Here is a 20,802-nt window from a genome sequence, read left to right as displayed (position 1 = left end):
GATTGTAAAACTTGAGCTCTTTGTTTATTCTTGTAAGATGTTGGCATAACTAAGGAAACCTGGGTTTTCTTAACTTTTCCTATCCTTCAAATTCTTCAAAGCTAGTCAGGGTTTTTAAACACAGCATGAAGTTCTGTCCCTCCTAAGTGCTGTAACAGCAGTAAGCGCTCATGTTCCCAGAGCAGTGCATACATTCACTGGCTTACTGCCATTTTAGAAGCAAATGAGGCCAGGTCTTGGAGGTAGCAGAGGTACTAAAAATAGAGTGTATAGAGGAAAATACTGTGCTAAGCCATATAAGGGACCCTCTGCAAGGTATAGAATTTGTTCTGTGTTGTTGCTGTTAAAGCATGTTTTAGAACTACTGTATCAAAAAAAGGTGTTTGTTAATTTGTGATAATCCTGAGGATCACAAATTAAGCAGCTGTTTTGAATGGCAGCTTCACATATAGGATGTAATTTCTCAGCAGTTTGCCCTTAAGGTGTGTGGGCTTAGCAAATATAAGTTACTAAAACATAAACTACTTCTAAATCTGTTTAGTTGGTTTATCCAAAATAGTTTGGAAGTAATGCTGTTTTTTCTAATAGCAGTGCTATACCCTCAGTGTTGCAAAAGAGGTTTTTTTAAAAACCCTACTTATTAAAAAGAGAAATAGACGATTGTCTTGATTCTAAGTGAAACTTACAATTACTTTTCTAGTGTTAGAAGGACCCTGACATTTACTGATGTATTTGGTTTTATTCTTGCATCATGGGGCAAGTGCTAAACTGGTGTGTAAAAATAAGGTTAATGTGATCTTCAGGGCACGGAAGCAATGAAATCATCTTTCAGCAATAAGTTCTCATTGAGGGTTTCAGTGTATCTGCTTCCATCCCCTGCTTTCTCAACAGTAGCTACTCCAGCATTAGTTACAGTGTGACTGTGCTGGTGCAGCCAGGGTGCCCCTGCTCAGGAGTCCCACACTGTGTATTAGCTGACTGGGCTCGTGTGCTCTGAGCGTCAGCCTGAGAGCTGGGTCCTGTGGGAGTGCCAAATACAGGAGCACCTCATGAGGTTTTTGTACGTGGCTGAAAAAGCTGACAAGGACTACTTAAGACATGGCTGAAAAATAAGCACATTAACAGGCTTCTTCCCCCTCCCAAACTAACTTGGTCTGCGGCCATCTTTAAAAATGTAAAAAGAAAAACCAAAAAACTGGTAGTCTTACTAATTTCTAGATCTTGTGTAAGTACCTATAATGTCGTCACAGGCCCCCAGCTGGGTAATAATTAGCATTGACTCCATGATTCTCAGAAGGCTGATCAGTCACTTTATTATACTATACTTACTAAGAAACCCATTGTCCTTACAGACAGTCATGATACAGGTGGACCCAGTTGGTCCTTCAATGTAAACACCATCACCATTGGCCAATTAAGAAATCACCCTTTGGTAAATAAATCTCCATAACACATTCCACGTGTTCACAACAACAGGTGCAGCAAGTGAAGAGAAGAATTGTTTATAATTTTTTTCTCCGATCTTCTCACAGCTTTTCCCCAGGACAATGCTTGGGAAAGTTGTACATTGCTCTCTGTGGCCAGAGAGCTGCTGCCACACCATAACTGCTGCGTGCAGTGTTTGGGTGTCTTGAGAGTCATCATGTTAATTTCTCAGAGGGAAAAATCAAAGGTACTGAACACACTGATCTTAGGGACTCCATTCAGTGGCAAGGACCTTTACTTTCTCAACTCTATAGTCTTTTCAAGATTGTAGAGTTCGAAGTAACACTGGCAATACCTGCAGATTTATGCAACAAAGAGTGTGAATTCCAGTTGTGCCTGAAGTCAGTAGCTTCATTAAATTAGGAAGCAAATGTGGAACTGCTCCAGCAGAGGAACAGCCTGAGGTGATGATGTATTTTGCATTTGAGTCACTCTTGTGCCAAAGGGAAAGGAGAGACATATCTACAGTTAAACATATTAAACATATCCAAAGTTAGTTTTCCTCATTTGTTCATTTGCCTGCCAAAATTTGAAGCTGTAATTTGACACTTCACAGTATGTACAGAAACTTAAGAGTGCTGGAATGATATTTGTGTTTTAGCACAAGGTGCAAGTTGCCACAGACTTTTGACCTGACTTTGGAAAACTCAAGGGATCTCTTAGTCTATCTTCCCTGGTGTTTTTTCAGTAGCACAGACTTTTATGTTTTGTATATATCTGTTCAGCACTTCAGGTTTCAGTGATAACTTTACAATGTTAAAATAGTTTAAAAATTAATAAAAGCTTTGTATTCTATTTAACAGGGGTCAGTTGGTCTTTTCTGATGAATCTGTGGATAGACTACTGAGTCTGCTTTTCGTTGCACTGTTTCAGTTTTTGTTGAACTGGAATTATGCCTTGGGCTAAGCAGTACATCATGCTTTTGATTTCTAATAAAGAACTAAAGTAGCAGAAAACCCATGTAATAAGATGGTTCCTGTACCCTCTTCTGCTGGAGGGTGTTTCTTGGAGGGAACCAAGCTCAATGTGAGGTGTTATGCTTCCCAGTTCTCATAACCTTTCACTGGATCCTTTTGGTGCTTTCCACACATAGGCTTGTGTGGTTTGATCTGCTTCACTGAGGTGCTTTGTGTATTCTGAAAAATGTTTTTCTTGCAGTTATCGCTGTGATGATTTTGTAGTCAATGATACCAAGCTTGGCCTGGTACAGAAGGTCAGAGAGCACCTACAAAACTTGGAAAAGTAAGTAGTTTGTTTGCACCCAGACTGCCTTGGGCAGACTTGTAATAGTGCATCATTGAAGTGGTATTTGTTTCATATGTGTATATGTATCTAACTACATGTATCTTAATCCGCCTATGTGTCTGACACTGTTTAAAAACCTTTTCATCATTGAGAAGCAGAGGTGCAGAACAAATGGATTTGATTGATCATGATCGTGTGTCTTGTTCTGTTGTAAGAGCTTTGTCAAAAAAACCAGAATAAGCTTTTTGTATCAGAGAAATTCAAGAAGTGCAGGTGGAAGTAGTCTTCATATTAATTGTACAGTTTGATTTGCTAGCAAAAAGATTAAGACTTAAAATCTTGGAACTGCACAGAAGAGACCTTTTTTCCTTTGCCTCTGTCTGGTGCTGATCCACTGGAAAGCAGGTAGTCTGATCCTGGATGACGTATGTGCTGTGGCCAGTCTAGAGAGCAAAGAGTGCTTGCACAGTTCCATGAAAATCTTACCTAATGCCAAGCAGAAATATGGGTGCATTCAGTACTTCCATATACATCGGTATGCCCCTAAGTTCACACAGGACTCCTGCTACAAAATTCCTGTGATCTGGGGAAATCTCTGGATCCTCCCTGAGTTAAGTGTATCAATTACTTGGTAGGTTATATTAATATTTGCATTATTTTCCATCCTCTTTTGATGGTCTTGTCAGGTGCATTATGAGATGTAAAGATGTTTAACGAGAAGTGAATTGGAAATATCCAAGCAATCTAACTTCTTGGGAGGTAAAAGATACAGTGCAGGCTTCCATTCTGTGTAATGGTGGTTTTTGAATGCTTGGAGGGTGTTTTAATTAAAGAAAAAGGAAAAAAACCTACCAACCAAACCCTGAAGCAACCTATGATTTCAGGATCAAATTAGAGAGAAATCATCAACTGGTTTGATTGAGGGGCCATTAATTTCCATTAATGTGCAAAAGACTAAGCAATTATTTTTGTAACTTAGTATTACACAAATGTTAGAACTTCACGTATTTTTATTTAAGTAAGAGAAGTCAGCTATAATATGCAAGTACTAACATTCCACATATTCTTGATTTTTGGTAACTTAATTTCGTCATGATTTTTGAAGTTGTATTTTTAAAGGCATAGATTATTTTCCTGACAGAAGAACTTAATTTCTTTGACCTAGGAGAAGGATTAATATTTTAGATGACAAGTAGCTGCTACTAAGGCCACTCTTGAGGGCACGCATCCCTGAGCAGAACATCCTGCATTAACTTACTGGTGGGCCGTGGGGCTGTGCCTTGAGGTGGGGTGAAGCCAATTTCAGACTGCAGCAATGGGGAGCCTTTTCGTTGTCAGTGACAACTGGTAACAGATGGAATCACTTTGTTAAAGATGAGTTGATTTTCTCTGGTCCATTCCACACAATACATAGTTTTTTCTGGTAAATAACTGCTTTTAATTGCTTTCCAACAGTTCAGCCTTTACATCAGACAGACATAGGAAAAGAAAACTACTGGAAAACTCATCTCTGAACAGCAAGTTATTGAAAGTAAATGTAAGTACAACAGATCTGGTACAGTGAGTTTAAAGGGTTTTTGTAAACCTGCTAAGGTTTATAGTTGGCCTAGACCAAAATTGTGCTTGGTGCACTTTAGCATCTTCTGGCCACACACCTGAAAAAGCCCCTTCACACACAAACATGACTGACACTCTGCTGCATTTCTGTTCATGTAGACTGAGCTTTCCTGGGCTTCAGAAGGGTTTCATGTCAAGATGGAGCTTTGCTTTTCTCAGCAGGCAAGGAGCTTTTGTCATTTTTTGGTTTTTTGGGTTTTTATTTTCCCAGGTGCAGAAGGCAAAGGAGGAGGTATACTCCTGGGGGAGGCTAAGAGTAATTGTTAGGAAAAAGTAAAAAATGTTACTAGTTTTTTTAAAAGAGCTCAGTAAAACTTGCTTTCAAGAGGAAACAGTGGACTATTTTTAAGCTTTTCTTCTCTTCATTTCATCTTCCTGCTTCAGATCTGCAGGATAGCACCCAGGAGAGGAGGATCCAGCCCTGGCTAGATGGCTGAAGGGCTGCATCATTTCTTCCAAACAAAGAATCGCAAGTCAGATGTCTCTCTTGCACAGATTGGATTAAGGGAGTTTCTTATTTTCATAATTTCTCCCAGAATTTGAGAATGGAGAGGGGAGATACTGACCCAGCTGTATTCAACTGGTTCATTTTTGCCCTTGGGAAAATGGGGGAGAGATGGAGCCGAGCTTTTAGGCTGTGGGACAGCAGTGTCACCAAAGAGAGCTGGAGCAGCAGCTCCTTTAGCCATAGGAACAACTGCCCGAGAGGATGTGAATGGGAATAAGAGCCTGGGGTGGAGAAAAGCAGTTGGTTGCTATTTGGCAAAGTCTGGAGGAGTTTAGTTACTTTAAAAAATGCACTATTACAGTCAGTTTGGGGTTGTCTGAATGTGCTGTCTGCACTTCCTGTACTGTCCCAATCTTGCAGAGATTGAGGAAGCCTGGGAGAAATAGTGGGGCTTTCTTGCTATGGCAGTACACAGCATCACTGTCTGGAAAACTGAAAGCCAGTAAAAACCAAAAGAAAATTTCCAGGCAACATTTAGATAAGGACAAGACAGGAAGCTTGAACTAAATGCTTATTTTATTCTTCCTACTCTGTGCTGTTTTGTCAGTTTTTTGACTACTTCTGTATTGCCTCTTACAACAGATTCTTTTTTATTGTTGGCATATTGAATCTTACCTTGAACTGCAGCGGCAATGCTGTGTGCATTAGTGCTGTGCTGTGGTGCCTGGGGCAAGAGTGAGAAAAGAATGTGCTCAGGACACTGTGGTGTTTGCACTTTGAGGTAGCCCAGCTTTTAAATTCTGTTAGAACAATGAGGAATGCCCAGAAATTTGATGAACTTCCAGTGTGGTATTTTGTGGATAGTGGAATGCGTCCAAATGTTGCAGATTCTAGAATCATAAATGCAGTGATTTTCCACATTTTTCTTCCCTTTCCTCCCCACTTACCCTGGAGTTAATTTGACAAAAAGCAAGCTCATCTGTGAGTTCATTGTTCTAGGCTGTAAATGGTGTGTACTTTGCTTCTCTTTTTTCAACTCTTTGCCTCTTCCTTGCACAGTCTAACTTGTCTATTTCCCAAATAAATGCTGTTGTTTTGTCTTTCAAAAACCCTTCTGGCCACCACAGAATCCCACTGAGACTCAAGACTAGTGCTGGTGACTTAAAAAACAACCTGGAGGTGGCCACACTGTGCATATTAGACATGGGAAAAGATGGATGAGGATTGGTACTTTCATTTTTCAAAGGCACTGTAGGGAAATTGCTGTCCAGTTCTCACTGAACTTGGAGTGTGAATATTTAACATACACACTCACAAATCCTTGGCAATAAGAGCCTGTAATTAACTGTGTTGTCCTATTCTAGATTTATTTGCACAGAAAAATATGTAGTATAGTTTTCTCTTGACAGGAATGAGTAAGAAAGAGTTTTCATGTCAAGATGGAGCTTCAGGGCCGTTTGAGCTGCTGAGGTGGTTGCTTTGGCTTTGCAGCTGCATTCAGTGTAGTTGGCTATTCTGTACTGTGCTTGATCCCACAGTGATGGCTCTGGAGGGAGGCAACGTGCTGGAGCAGGGATACATCTTTCTGTAACCTAACTGTTCTCATTCCAGGGAAGCACCACTGCCCTTTGTGCCACAGGCCTTCGGAACCTGGGGAACACTTGTTTCATGAACGCAATCCTTCAGTCACTCAGGTACCTTCCACAGATCTCCCACCAGTCTCAGGGGGCTTGTGTGCTGTAGCATTGGACAGGTGAATTTGGCATGTTCCCACTGGACAGAAATGTACCTGAATTTGCAGGAGTGGGTGTGTGTGGGTTGATAAAGTTGTGTTTTCATGGTGTGAGGCACATCCTGTGGTACAGCATTCCAAAGGAAATGTGCCATGTCCTTGGCAGAACAGGAAAGTGCCCCTTCACTGCTGAGGCCAGTAAAATACATTAACTTCCTCAGCAAATGCAAGTCTGGGTTGTTAGGAAATGATAGCTCTGTCTGGCAGGGTATGCCTTAGTCAAAGCAGAGCCAAGATGTAATTATTTTAGGAAGCTGCAATGACAGTGATATTTGCAGATCTGCGTAGTTACTGACAAAAGATATTTGCTACAGTGTTTCTTTTCTCTTGAACTGTTTGTGATTGCCATCCTATTATCACTGCATGAAGTGGTATTTATGCATTTCAAAGAACAAGCTCCAGAATACATAATATTATCCTTTTTCTTTGCCCTTTAAGGATTTCATTCTTATTTCATTTTTCCTAGTAACATTCAGCAGTTTTGCTGTTACTTCAAAGAGTTGCCTGCAGTGGAGCTGAGGAATGGGAAGACAGCAGGGCGGCGAACTTACCACACCAGGAGCCAGGGGGATAATAATGTGTAAGCTGTGTATGCCTTGTGAGCTCTTTGCTGTGCAGGAACAGCAAGTTTGGGCTGCTGGGGCCACTAGACACTTTTGGTATTGCACATTTCACAGGGGACAGAGACACAGAAGAATAGATGTCTACAAAGAAGGAAACTTGTATCACTTGCAGCTTGCTGTTACAGGTCTGATGCTGCAATCAGATACATCAGGTACATCAGGTAGTGCTGGAGTGTGACATGTTAAATCCTCCTAATATGTTAAGTCCTCTTGATATGTACTGCAGACATTAGGCTACTGACTTCCAGCTAAAATAGGGTCATGAGGATGTGACTGCAAGTCAACCTACTGTGACTACTATTACAAAAAGTCCAGGGGTAAGTGATTGATGATCTGTAGGTTCTTCGAGCAAGTGTTAAAAGGATGATGTTACAAGAGTCAGCACTAAAATGACAAACGGTGCATAGTCCGTCCTGAACATCTGAAATAAAATTTTCCAAATCGGTGTGTCTTCAACAATTATGGGTAGGATTTTGGACATAAAATCTTCAAAGCTACTGGAAAGGATATTTACCCAGTCGTTACAGTCTTAACCCAGCTAATGTCTCATACTTGTACCACTGAACAAGTAAACCTCTAAGGGTTCTAAACAAACCCACATTAAACACCAGCTCTTACTTTCTTTACAGTTCACTTGTGGAAGAATTCAGAAAGACACTCTGTGCTTTATGGCAAGGAAGCCAAACTGCATTTAGTCCAGAGTCTTTATTTTACGTTGTTTGGAAAATTATGCCAAATTTTAGGTAAGTTTTTTAAAAAAAATAACAGTATTCTTGATTGCAATCATATATTGCTGGTGTCCTACTCTAAAATAGGCTGCATCCACAGGATGCACTCTGTGCAGCTTTCCATATGCCTACAGATGTGCTTTGAAAAGGATCTTTGCTTTGATCAACAGTTTTCTGTTCATCAGTAGTGCTTGCTTTTTCCTTCTGCCCTTCTACCACATGTAGCAGTTTCAGAGAGGATAGAGCTCTCACATGAGAAACATTGGTAGTTGTACCTTTGAGCTAGTGCTTTGAAACAATCAAGCTATTGACTGGTTGGTAAGTGCCAAGTGCAGGGTGTTGACAGAACCCAGGCTTGGCTGCAATAAGAAAATGATGTAGGCAGATTAAAAAAGATACAGCACCTACAGCTCTAAATGCAGACATACTGGCTGAAATTTCCTTGATTCTCTCAAAATACAGTAGTCACCAGCTGGACATTATATAAGGGCTATAATAGAAAAATCCTGTGCATAATAAGTATTTTGGGCCCATACTTACAAAACGGACGATAAAGAGAAAGTGGAAAAGAAGGTTACCCAAGTATCATTCCTCTCCAAGGTCTCCCTGTCCTGGCCCCTGAAGCTCTTTCAAAGGAGCACTGAAACCTGTTAGGATATATTGTGATAAAGGTAAGTTGCTGGTGTAGTTTAACATAGTTTGGTTTTTAGTTAAGGAAAAAGCCACCAACTATGGAAGTAATTCCCTATAAAAACCTTAACAGCTTCCTTTGGACCCGACAAAACCAATCAGCTAGCTAATTGTAAATACTGTTAAACCACTTAAAAAAGCGAAATGCACCTCTGTGAAATCACCCCTAACAATAAAATCCCATTCAGAAGTGCAGAAACAGCAGAAATCAATGCTGCGAGCCTCCACAGCCACTGCCTGGCAGAAATCATGTGACCAGTAAGAAAAAGCCATTTCCTAATGCAAAGCCCAAATAAAATGAACTCTTCCAGTGCCATAAAATTCCATTTAAAAACAAAGACACCTGTCAGTGCCACTTTTCCCGAATAAAAAGAAAAAAAAGAAAATTAAAAGCACATAAAAAGGACAACATAAAGACACCAACATTGATAAGAAAAAAGAGCCAACACCCAAATGAGACTAAAAAAAAAAAAAAAAAAAAAGCCTTAGTCTTAAGCTAAAATTCTCTTATAAAGCTATGATGAAGATACAATTAATACATCAGACTCTTTTTCCGTAACTCATAAAATGCCTTGGAGAGATATAGTGTTCTAACCACAGCCGTGAGCAGAAGCTCCAATACTAAAGCAAGCAGATGTCGAAGTAGCTGTAATTTGATAAAAAGCTTAGAGAAAGAGGAATGAAAGAGATGAAAAACCCTGCCCAGGGATAGAAGAGACCTCTGTTTCCCAAAAATAGATGAAGAAAACTTTTGTCTCTATACTACAACAGCTCATCCTTAAAACTGCACCCCAATAAACTGAAATGACTCATGGTAGTAGTTGTGAAAAAACTACCGAACGTAAGAGAGACTTCACAATTGTAAATTTCCAGGTGGCTGCTATTAGTAAGAATTAAAACCATGAAAGAATTGTTTCTTGTGAAAAAATCTCCATAACATGGCAAGAAAGACTCCTCTCCCTAAGTAAACTGAAGAAAGATTATTTTAAAAGTAATAAACTGACTGAAAATACCAGATTTTGTCTTTTTACTTTGTCAGAGGGGAAAGAAAGAAGAGTTGGAAGGAGGACAAGTGTTCTGAAGGTTTATTCTGATTGCTTACTATTTTTCTTTTAGTTTGGTTAATACCATTTTCTTGATACCCTTTAAAAGTTTTGAGCCTGCTTTGCTCTCCTCCTAATCCTTATCTTGCAGCAAAAAATGAATAAATAATTCTAGTGAGTACACTGGTGTTTGTCCAGCGCTAAACCCACTACATTAATTGGTGTGTTAACCAAAAAACTCAGATTAATGAACCAAAACCACTACAGTTGCTCCACGTTCTCACATAATAAAGATGTTATCTTACCTGCTATATCTCTAGCAGTGCTGAAAAGATGCTGGTAACACATCTGCTCAATGAATAACCCAAAAAACACAAATCTTTATTCTGTTCTTCACACTGCTAGTTATGTTTCATTTGGCTTATGAGAATCAAGGAAGTTTAATACCAGAAGTTGCCAGCAGTGACCAAAACATTATAGGCAAAGAAATACCATCTCTTATGTCTGTGGCCAGTTTCCCTATTACAGGCTTCTCTATAATTGTTGTTGGACCAACAACAATTGGTTTCTTGAAGTTCCTCAAGCAAATTTTCAGCACTGTGGATTCTATCACAGCTTTTAAAAGAAAAAGTGCTCTTTTTTGGGGTTCTTCCTCTTCCCTTTTTATTCCCAGTTTTCTGGGAGCATGTCCACAATTAATGGATAAGGGAACTCATAAAATCAAATGGGGAATAGAGTCAGCCACTTTTAGCAGGTCCCTACTCCCACATGATACAGGGAGAAAATTTTAATTTGTTCATTGCTTAGTTGAACCTTCTAAAAGCTAACGATGCTGAAATTCCAGTTGTGTCTTGTGTGGTCCCTGGGAGATGGGGAGGAGAAGGCAGATGGACAGATGTGTGGAGAAAGATGGAGCCAGCAGTTTGCTAGCAGCACACCAGCCACTTTGGGGTCTGCTTGTGGAGCCTGAAGTGGTGGGGCAAGGGAGGAGCAGCTGGAAATAGGTTCAGTTGTTTTAGTCCAATGAGATTTTGGTTGTTAAAGTGAAGGAGTGTAAATGCTGCTCTCCCTGAGGAGGGTTATAGAAGAAGCTGCTGCTTCTGCTGCCCTCTGTGTCCCTTTGCCTCACACTGCAGCAGGGAGTAGAGAATGCCATTTGTAATTAACTACAGGCACAGCTTCAGGGCCTCTGGGCTCTCCTGCTCCCTGACTGCAGTTGTGCTGCAGTTCTGCAGCGTCCTGCCAAGTTGCAAGATGTGTGTTTTGCTGATTTACTGCTGTATAACAAGTGTACTCTATTTTCCTGGTAACTGATCCTCTTTATATCCTATCCTCTTGCCACTGGGAAAAAGTGTTGGGAGTGGGCTTGAATTGAATTGCTTCAGGTGGATGGACATCAGTTTTGTTACACAAGCAGACAATCAGAGTAACTCTGCTTTTTGCTGAAGGGCTTTAGCATAATTTATTTTAAACAGTGCATTGTCCATATCATCTTGTCCTTTTAAAGATCTGTATCTATAATTATGCATCTTAACAAATCCAAAGAATTTTCCATCTATAATTAGCATACTTCTATGCAAGTATAAATACATGCACAAGGAGCACAGCCAACAATGTGCAACAATTCCTGAGGCTTATTTGTTGCAGACCAAGTGTGCCAAGCTCTTCTAGAGAAATTTCATTTCGAAAAGGTGTCTGAAGCAAAGACTTTCCATACATTTAATCTTCAGCTGTTTAGTGTGGCTGCTTATGTAGTTATTGAAGAAACCTGTATTCAGTAAACTAAGCAAATCCTGTGGTACTGTAGCAACTTCAAAGCCTTGCACAATTAACATGCAGCTTTGAAGCAGAGTTTGGTTTTACTACTTTGTTTTACCAAATGTATAATTACTTTGCAGCTTGGGGACAGTAAGTCCTATCTTGGCTATACAGGCCAAGATAGTGGCCTGTTGAAGCACAGCAGTGTTTCTGGGTGCTGGGATTTCTGTTGTAAAAGGTAGGCAGTACTGCCCATGTGTCTCTGTACAGATTCCTTGATTCTTTTTAAAGCTGCTGCTTTGGAAGAAAGCATTACTGTAATCCTACAAGGTGAAAATTTTAATTTTTATTCTGTTATCTCTTAGCAATACTCTTATTGGACGCATTTGTGCTCCTCACTAATCACATCAGCCTCACATTGCGTATTTCTGTTGCAGTCACTCTGTTAGCACATCTCTTCACCTCTGGGTACTTCGCCATGAATCTTACAGGATTTTCCCTGCCCTGAGTACTCACATTTATATACCATTTGTATTTCTCTCCCAGACATTCCTACCTGACAGTTATTGCCAGCACTTAGGCAGGGTAGTGAGGTGGAAAAGGGGAGGCCTGATAAAACAGTTCATGAGAACAGACAGGAGGTGGAGGGGAAACCAGCTCTTGCTGTGTAGGGATTTCTGTAGCATAGGCCTACAATGACCTGCACATACATATGTCAGTGTTACACAAAGCTTTCAGTGTTTCACTATCATGCTTTGTCTCAGTGTGCAGATAATGGCAAGTGAACAGCAGTTGTTTTTTGAATTTGATGCATGATATAGCTTAAATAATTTAAAAGGCATGTTTTACCCTGATGGCTTCTCTGTTCTTTTCGGTAAGGTTTCTTAGTGGTGAAATAATAACAGTGATTGAGCAGCATTGCTGCTGGTGGAACAGCACATGTGAGACTGGAGCCCTGTCCTACCAAATCTAAATGCTCAAGAGATGCTCTGAATACCCCCACTGTTTCCTCCCTCTCCCAGAGAATGTGTTATGCAGGGGAAGTGTGCAACTCTGAGAATGGCTGTAAGATCTCATCCTAGAAGAAATGGTACTCTCATCCTAATTATTTCAGACTTCATATTGATGCTGAAAGATGCATGTGGAAAACAAACCTGGAGACTAAATTCCTGCCTTTGGTGAGGAGGGGACTAAACAGACAAACAAACACTTGTACTTGCAAAGTGAGTGGGATCAGTGACTGCATGAGAACCACTCAGAAATACTGACTGCATCCCACATGAACAATACATTTTGTGGTGTCTTTCTTTAGAATCTTACCAGGTTTGAGATTACAATATATTGACCTTAATCTGTGGTTGATTTCAAAGCAGGGACAAATAGTGCCCTGTCTGAATGAGACTGAAAGCAGTTCTGCTGAGGCACAAATCAAACATAGTACCAAAGGAGATAGAGGAGAAGCCACTGCTGCACTCCATTATGTATTTCAGTTAACAGGGACACAGTCCTGGGATGCCCCTGGCACTGGCAGGGCTGATGAGGCCAGATAACAATGTGGCAGCTCCATTAGGCCCAGTGTGTTGTGTGAGCACATGGGAGGTTTCTGCTGCTCCCTGCTGCTTTCTCTTCATATCTGAATTGTATATTCTTAAAGGTTTCTCCATTCTCACAAGAGGCGTGCAGAGGGCACGAGCTGCAAAGGACCAAAAACACTTAATTTGTCAGGGCATTGCCACATCTTTCCAGGGGCTACTTGGAAAACTTTCTTGGTACCAAGCACATATGGAAAGTCTGCTCAGTAGGATTAAACAAGCAAAGGTTTTTTTTTTTTCCTGTGATCTTGGTGCTTGCTGTGTGTTGCCTGTAAAGCAATGTTGCTGTTGTTTCTTTTTCTCTTAAGGGGATACCAGCAACAGGATGCCCACGAGTTCATGCGTTACCTTTTGGACCATTTACACCTGGAACTCCAGGGTGGCTTCAACGTTTCGCGTTCAGTAATCTTGCAAGAAAATTCTAACCTGTCGGCAAGCAACAAATGTTGCATGTAAGAAATAATTCTTAATTTCTTCAAAGCCTTCATGCCTTTGCATGGGTCTGCATGTGGTGGCTCTGGAACTCCAGATTCAGGGTTCTTTGTTTTAAGTTTTCTTCAGTGCTTCTAACTTTAGGCAGTGCAAAACTGTAGGTTATGAAGATGAGCATTCTGTACGATTGGTGTCCCTTCAAAAGGAAGTGTCTTAGATTAGCAGTTTTCATAGGTGTGAGTGAGCATACAGACTAAGTTGTGAAGACATTTTAATTCACTAGTCTTTCAGAAATAAAAATGTATTTTCTATACCCTATAGAATTCTTTCTTCTCCCCAGACAACATAATTATCTTAGAGTGATAGCCTGAATGCTGCAGGAGCGAAAACGATGGCCAGCGATTTTGATGTTTAAACTGTGAGCAGACCTCCTGGATAAATGAGTAGTGCAGTTAGCGCTTGAAGTCAGCTTTCCAGCAGGTGATCTCGTGTATCACTTGACAGTTACAGTTGGTGCTTTTTTTTTGTGCATAATTTTGATTTTCATGCTACTGTGTACCTTGAAACAGGTGTAATTTGGGTGTTTCATTCTTCTTTCTGTACTTCTCAAAATACTGATTTTTCTGAGCTCTGTCCTAGCTGTGTTTTCTCTTAGATTGAAAGTCTCACAAGAGAGAAAACCTTTTATTTGCTTCAGGAAGGAAAGTTGTCAGATCAGCCTGCACATTTGGTCCCTAAGTCCTTAATTCCCTACAGAAAACTAGAGTTTGAGTTTTTCCTTCTATACTGATTAGGACAGAGCAAGCAGGCCTGAGATGCAGGGTTTTATAGATGCTTTGTTAGGGAAATCTAGGGAACTAAGTTCAAACTGTGCTCTTTACTGCATTTATGTTGTGTTGCTGATGCTTAAAAATCCCCCAGAAGAATCTTAAAATGTTTGTAGAATTGACATATATTTGAAATCTAAACTGATTTTGTTTTGTCAGTATTTTGGATGTCAAAATCCCAGGAGAATTTAACATTTGTTCACCTATCTACTGTAAATTAGTCTTGAGAAAGGCTGTTCAATTGCTCAGTGACTTGGGGTAAGCTGCCCTTCTTGTGAGGGCACTTTAATGCTTCCAGTAAAGTAATAAATAGGCTGTGAAAGCTCTCTTCTTGTGCACCAGTCCATTTGAGCAGCTATTTCCTCTTGCTCAGGAAGCGTTGAGATGAGCTGTAAAGATGTAGGTGGAGTGCAAGCAAGGAACACAGGTTTCTACAAGCCTTAGTATTGTATAATAACGTAACTTAAAATTTGTTTTGTGTGTTTTTTAAATTGGACTGTGAGAAGCAGGCCCATTACATAATCTGCTAAAAAAATCAGTAGGAGAGTATTCAAAGCTTAGAGAACAATGCTGATCTTGCACATTGTTTATCATGTCTTAATGCAACTTAAGCTGCCGTTGGCAGTGAAGTGCAGAAATGTGCTCAAAGAAGTCAAAAGCGCACGTAAGAAAAAGTGTAGAGTTAAAACAAAAATATGCTTGACCTACTGAAGAAGAAAGAATTTTTGTTTCAGATAAAGTCTTAATTACAGGGTTAAAATCCTGGACCTGTGTGAGCATCCAGTACAGCTCTAGTATAGAAATGCAACCAGCTGCACCACAACACCTTCAGTTTGAGCATCTGCTTAGAGCCCCCTAGTTTACCCTTTCTTTAGGTCCAAGATAAAGCAGTGTAGGTGTGTGTCCCTGGGCAGCTTCAGTGCCTGTTCTGCCTGGAGCACCCAGTCCCTGTTTCATTGGCTCGGCCTGATAGCAGGAGGTGTGAGCACCAAACACTGGACAGGTGTTGGGAATTCAGGCTCAGGCTTTCTGGCTGACTGTACTTCTCTGATGTGGTTTGTCTAGAAATGGAGCATCTACTGTTGTCACTGCCATTTTCGGAGGCATTCTTCAAAATGAAGTCAACTGCCTAATATGTGGGACTGAATCTAGAAAGTTTGACCCATTCCTAGGTAAGATGCTGCCTCTTGTGTTCCAAATACTGTGTGACTTAGAGCAGAAAATTATATCTGAAGCTTGATATATTTAGATGTCACGTGACAGACCCAGAGTGTCAGCCTGAAAAGACTGGGCATTGTTCTATTCAGCCCTAATTTTGTTTTTTAAATCACTGCTTTTCTAGACCTGTCGCTAGATATTCCAAGTCAGTTCAGAAATAAACGTACTAAAAACCAAGAGAGTGGACCAATGTGCACGCTACGAGGTAAGAGTGCCTGGCTAATGAAATCATACCAGGCCTAAGAGGATTTTCTTTCTAATCAGAGCATTTCTAACGTAGTTCACTCTTCCAGACACTGATCTGTAGTGTTTCATATGGGTGTTCACTGGGGCTCTGTCCTCGGATGCATGTGCCTGTGCCCACAGTGAGGGTGGCTCTTGGGGGTTCTGCATTTAAACTACATCAATGCAGTTCAGCAGGTTGGGCAGCAGTCCTGTTAGCAACCTTATTTTTTACAGGATGTTATCTTTTACAGATTTGTGGACAGACTTGCTGAAAATCATGAAAATATTCAACAAAACCCTATTGTCGCATCTGTTCACTTTGTATCTAAAGCCAAACAAGCTTTGAAAGTTGAATATTCAACATAAAATAATTTATCTTCATTTGAAAGCAGTTTTGCTGAATGTTAGATGGAATCTTGTTTGGAAGATGGAGATTTTGGGAATGCCTGTTTGTTTCTTTCAAACTATTTCTAGATGCTTTCAGGAACAGGGAAGGTTGCATGTTACAACACATTATTGTGTTAAAAAATTACACAGCTTTTTTGCTACTCAGATGGATATAACTAGAATGGTTGCAGCAGATGAGCACACCTATATTGCTGTATTTGTTGTATTTCATGTTACAAAAACAACTTGATGTATCTGTTTTTTCTAGATTGTCTTCGCAGCTTTACAGACCTGGAAGAACTTGATGAGACAGAGTTGTACATGTGTCACAAATGCAAAAAGAAACAGAAGTCCACCAAAAAATTCTGGATTCAGAAACTACCAAAGGTTTGTAGAAGTATGAGAAATAACAGTGTGACAAAATGTCAAAGGAAATAATGGTTCAACCAAGACCTCTTCCTCCCCATGGCTATTGCAGCGTCCAGCATCGAGTTCAGCCCCCTCCTCTAACACACCTTTTATACCTGTCCCCCTGTAGGTGCTATGCTTACACTTGAAACGCTTTCACTGGACAGCATATCTGAGAAACAAGGTTGATACATATGTTGAGTTTCCCTTGAGAGGCCTAGACATGAAATGCTACTTGTTAGAGGTAAGAAGACCTACTGATGCCTCCTGCAGGACTTTGTCCCATGGCATACATCTCTATTACAAATTACAGAGTGCTACTGAGATTTGAAGAGTTTTCTGGTTTTTTTCTGACTGCAGCCTGAAAACAGTGGCCCAGAGAGCTGTCTGTATGACCTCGTGGCTGTGGTTGTGCATCATGGCTCAGGGTGAGTACATGGAGCCAGCCTGTCCTCCTGGCACAGACCTTCTCCCACTCAGGTGCATGCAGATATAATGAAGGGGTTTCTGTCCCTAGGACATGTATTTTAACTGGGGGAAATAAGCCATAGTTTACAAGGTGGCAGGGAGCTAAGCTGAGTTAATTTTGATAGGCCCAATAGAGTCAGGCCTGTGAATGTTCCCTGGCAGCCTTCAGGGTTAATGACTACATATGTGAGATGAAATTAAAATAGTCTAGTGCCTCTACAAATAAAAAAAGCCCTAAACCAAGAGTAGGAGTCAGGGGGCCTTCCAGGAATTAATGTCTCATTTTGAAATTCTTACTACAAAACAGGATTATTTTTTTCCTCTTTTTATTCATGTTGGAAGGTACATTTGCATTTATGCTAAGGAAGTGTATGAGCATGCTTGGAACAACTGCCATCCAAAGATGCATATGGTGAAAAATATCATCACCATTATCTTTCGCCACAGCAGTGAAGACTCACAGGCATGCCCAGGGATGGAACTGGGCATATTTTGAAGTTACTGGGAGTCATTTAACTTTTCCTAGCCCTGGACAGATCTGTTGAGAGTAACAGTGAAGGGACAAGACAATGTGTTCTTGTAGAACTTCAGTTTGAAGAACTTTAAGCCCCCACAGCTCAAAAAGAGAAACATCTGCTGTGCAGGGCTGTGGGTACCTTCCTTCTTCAGGCTGCTGGCAGTCCCTTAGCCCCAGGAGAAGATGCTTCAGTGAGGGGTGTCCCTGACTGTTGTCCCTCTGCCTGCTCCACAGTGTTGGTTCCGGCCATTACACAGCGTATGCAGCGCACGAGGGCCGCTGGTTCCACTTCAATGACAGTACTGTAACCCTGACTGACGAGGAGACCGTGGGTAAGGCCAAGGCCTACATCCTCTTCTATGTGGAGCGCCAAGCCAAGCCTGGAGCAGAGAAACTTTAATACCTCCTTTGCATTCTTACTTATCAAGTCCACCGGACAAACATTTCCATTTTTCCATAAATACTTGATCCAAGACATTAATTTCATTGTGCACTTTGCAATTTCCTCTTGTGGGTTTTTGTTTTGTTGTGTCAATGGTAGCATTTGACTTACTGAACTTGGACACAAACTAACTTTTTTTTAGTTATACCAGAAAACCTCAGCAGATTTTGATTTGCTGCTTTAGTTGTGATAACTCACTTTTTATATATATAGTTTCATGAAATAGTTATTTGACTTTTTTATAGTACCGTTTTCAGTTCTCACTTTCTAAAGGCACATTTACATCAAAAAAACTCTGTTCTCCTTACAAGCAAGGTAAATGTGCTTTTGATCATGAAAAGCAATACAACTTCATGCTGTTCTCAGTACTATTGTGTAGATATTAATCTCTTTAAATCAAGGCATTGTTTGCACGTATTATTTTCCCTCGTGCAAGAAACTTAAACAGTGACCAATCATCCTTTGTCTGCAGAAGAGAGGCAATATAACATTATTAAATAGACCAAGTAATTGCTGCTATATTGGTGTGTATTCAGGCTGGTGACTTTCAGGAATCATTGTAAATAAACAGTTGGTTCAATTATATCAATACTGCAATTTAATTACAGTACTGCTCAGATATGCTGCCCCCTACCCCCTGCAAATTTAAAACAATTATCTTTACCTGTCTAAATTATGTTGCCCTTTATGGTTTTATAACTGAACCTGAATTGCATTAGACATCTCTTGGTTTAGATTGTCATCCTGAAATTGGATCATGAACACTTACGTGCTTGAAAATTGGGGAGACTTCCTGGCAGTAGAATCCCAAGTGGAACTCTTTAGTTCCTAGTGGGAATTGGAAGTACCCCAGGGGCTGGGGTTTGTGAGAACAGGTGTAGGTCTAAATGCAGCTCTGCTCCATGGCTACAGTTCGCTTGGAAGCAGGAGGAGACAGATGGTGTTGCAGGTGCTTTGCATGAAATTGTTCTGTCAGTTCAAATGCAAACTCAAGGGAGGATGCTTCATCTCTCACAGCAGAGCCTTCAGAGGGAAAGTGCCAAGCCAAGCATGCTTGTGACTGGAGCAGGCTGAGAGAGCTCCTGTGGCATTTACACACTGGCCCAGGGTGGCATTTTTGTTCGGTCTCTAGGTGAACACTGGAGTCATGGCGCAGTTTCTAAAACCTGGCTATGTAATAGAGAAAGACTACGCTAAAAAGAAACCCAAACCGGTTTTAGCTCTACTGCTGATGAGTGGAAGTCAGCTATTATGATGGGAAAGGCAGACAGGAAAACCATTACTGCCAAAGCCAGGAATCTGACAGAAAACATGAAATTTGAGAACTGTTGCATTTCAGATCTGTTCCCTCAGTCACTCCTTTCTAGCTGGCTCTCTTGTACCAAGCAAGGAGCTGGACGCTCCTGAAAGCTCAACAAGAGAAGAATACAGTTCATGGTGAGTCCCACCACCAAACAGCAGCTCTTAGTTGTGTTAACTAGAAAATGCAGTTGTCTGAAAACTCCAGCTGGGAGTCCTATTTTAGTTAATGCCCCTGAAGGACACGGAGTAGGGGCTGGGGTGGAGCCCAGAGCAGCCTGGGGCACAGGGAGTGCACAGCAGTGCCTTGCCCTGGGGTCCTGGTGCCTGTTCACAGGCCAGGGTAAGAACAAATCAGAATCAGGCATTTGGTACAGAGCCATTCTTGGGAGCTTTGTCACAGCATCTTAAACCTGGAAAGGGAGAAATTGGCTTAATCTAAAACTGCAGAAATCGTTCTGCATAGCTAATGGATTTTGAGTATGTACACAGGTTAAGACTATAAAGTTATTTGATATAGTGACATATTTATAAGGATGTTGTCTTTTACTTGAACATTAAACAAGTTGAACAGTAACTAGAACTTGTCATTGCTTTAAGCTGTAGATAGTTTGTCACCTTCCCTTCCTTACAGGTAGTCTTTCTTCTGATCAACGAAAATAGATTGCTGATACTTACACAAGCAGAAAACGGAGAGGTAAAGCATTGTACCACATCCCTGCCCTTCCTGCTGCTCACAGGGAGCTACGCAGATACCACCTCTAGCTGTGTTTTCTCTGCATGCTGCTTGGACTGGATTTCTTTAGAATTTACTTTTGAGAATGGCAAGTTTAAAATACACAACTATCTCTGGGCCAGCAGCAGTTTAACTTACAATAATCAGATGTATGCAGTGTTCTTGAAAAACAGTGATGTAAATGTGCCTTTCTGTACTTTTAGAAATTTAAATTTGTAATCTTCAGCAGCATTCACTTCTTTTAATCAACTTGTCAGCAATTGTTTGGGGGTCAGAGTTATGTTCTCACTTGAACATTTTCTTTCAGTCCCATTTACTGTGTCCCACGCAGTTCCTGGGCAGTGGTGTCTCCAGCAGGGCCGTGTGGGGCCAGTGTGGGAACACAATGCAATCACAGCAGGCTGTCCTTGCAGCAGGTGCTGCTCAGGACTCAGCCATATGCTTTGCTGGAACAAGTACATTGTAAATCCTTTCCTAATTTAACTTTCTCCCACTGCAAACTCAGATGGACAGTATGAACAGTTTGTTGTGGCAACACAAGTATTTCTCTTCCTGGTGGAGAACTTTGCTTATCCACTGTATTCTATTCAGTGTGGTGTCAAAAGAAAAAAGTAACTGAGCACTGAACCAGTAACATATACCTGGCCTACTATTACCTTTTTAACCTAGCTTGTATATCCTATATTTATCTACTCGCTTATGGCGGGGAATATCATTTAAGCCAAATGGTTTTTTTCTACTTACTGCTCATCATAGTACACACTAGCTGGCAAGAATTTTTTTTCTTGCTTGAGACTGCTCTGCAAGCAACAACTGCTAGCT

At 40.8% G+C, this 20,802-nt stretch overlaps 1 protein-coding gene across 6 annotated transcripts in view; it reads left to right on the top strand.

The window, feature by feature from the left end:
• USP3 (ubiquitin specific peptidase 3) overlaps positions 1 to 18,530 on the top strand; it is a 40,074-nt gene extending 21,544 nt beyond the window's left edge. For 5 of the 6 annotated variants that reach the window (XM_068204478.1, XM_068204476.1, XM_068204480.1 and 2 more), the window contains 12 exons: positions 2,644 to 2,727; positions 4,186 to 4,267; positions 6,407 to 6,489; positions 7,054 to 7,167; positions 7,840 to 7,953; positions 13,330 to 13,473; positions 15,346 to 15,452; positions 15,623 to 15,703; positions 16,379 to 16,497; positions 16,649 to 16,762; positions 16,879 to 16,946; positions 17,738 to 18,530. In XM_068204478.1, coding sequence (XP_068060579.1) covers positions 2,644 to 2,727; positions 4,186 to 4,267; positions 6,407 to 6,489; positions 7,054 to 7,167; positions 7,840 to 7,953; positions 13,330 to 13,473; positions 15,346 to 15,452; positions 15,623 to 15,703; positions 16,379 to 16,497; positions 16,649 to 16,762; positions 16,879 to 16,946; positions 17,738 to 17,903 — 1,276 coding nt within the window. In that variant the 3' untranslated portion in view covers positions 17,904 to 18,530. The remainder of the gene's footprint in view (positions 1 to 2,643; positions 2,728 to 4,185; positions 4,268 to 6,406; positions 6,490 to 7,053; positions 7,168 to 7,839; positions 7,954 to 13,329; positions 13,474 to 15,345; positions 15,453 to 15,622; positions 15,704 to 16,378; positions 16,498 to 16,648; positions 16,763 to 16,878; positions 16,947 to 17,737) is intronic. The other variant, XM_068204477.1, reaches the window with a different exon arrangement.
• The last annotated feature ends 2,272 nt before the right edge of the window (positions 18,531 to 20,802 follow it).

The sequence above is a fragment of the Anomalospiza imberbis genome, chromosome 13 (assembly GCF_031753505.1).
Source record: "Anomalospiza imberbis isolate Cuckoo-Finch-1a 21T00152 chromosome 13, ASM3175350v1, whole genome shotgun sequence".
Lineage (NCBI taxonomy): Eukaryota > Metazoa > Chordata > Aves > Passeriformes > Viduidae > Anomalospiza > Anomalospiza imberbis.
This window is presented reverse-complemented; position numbering and strand designations above follow the sequence as displayed.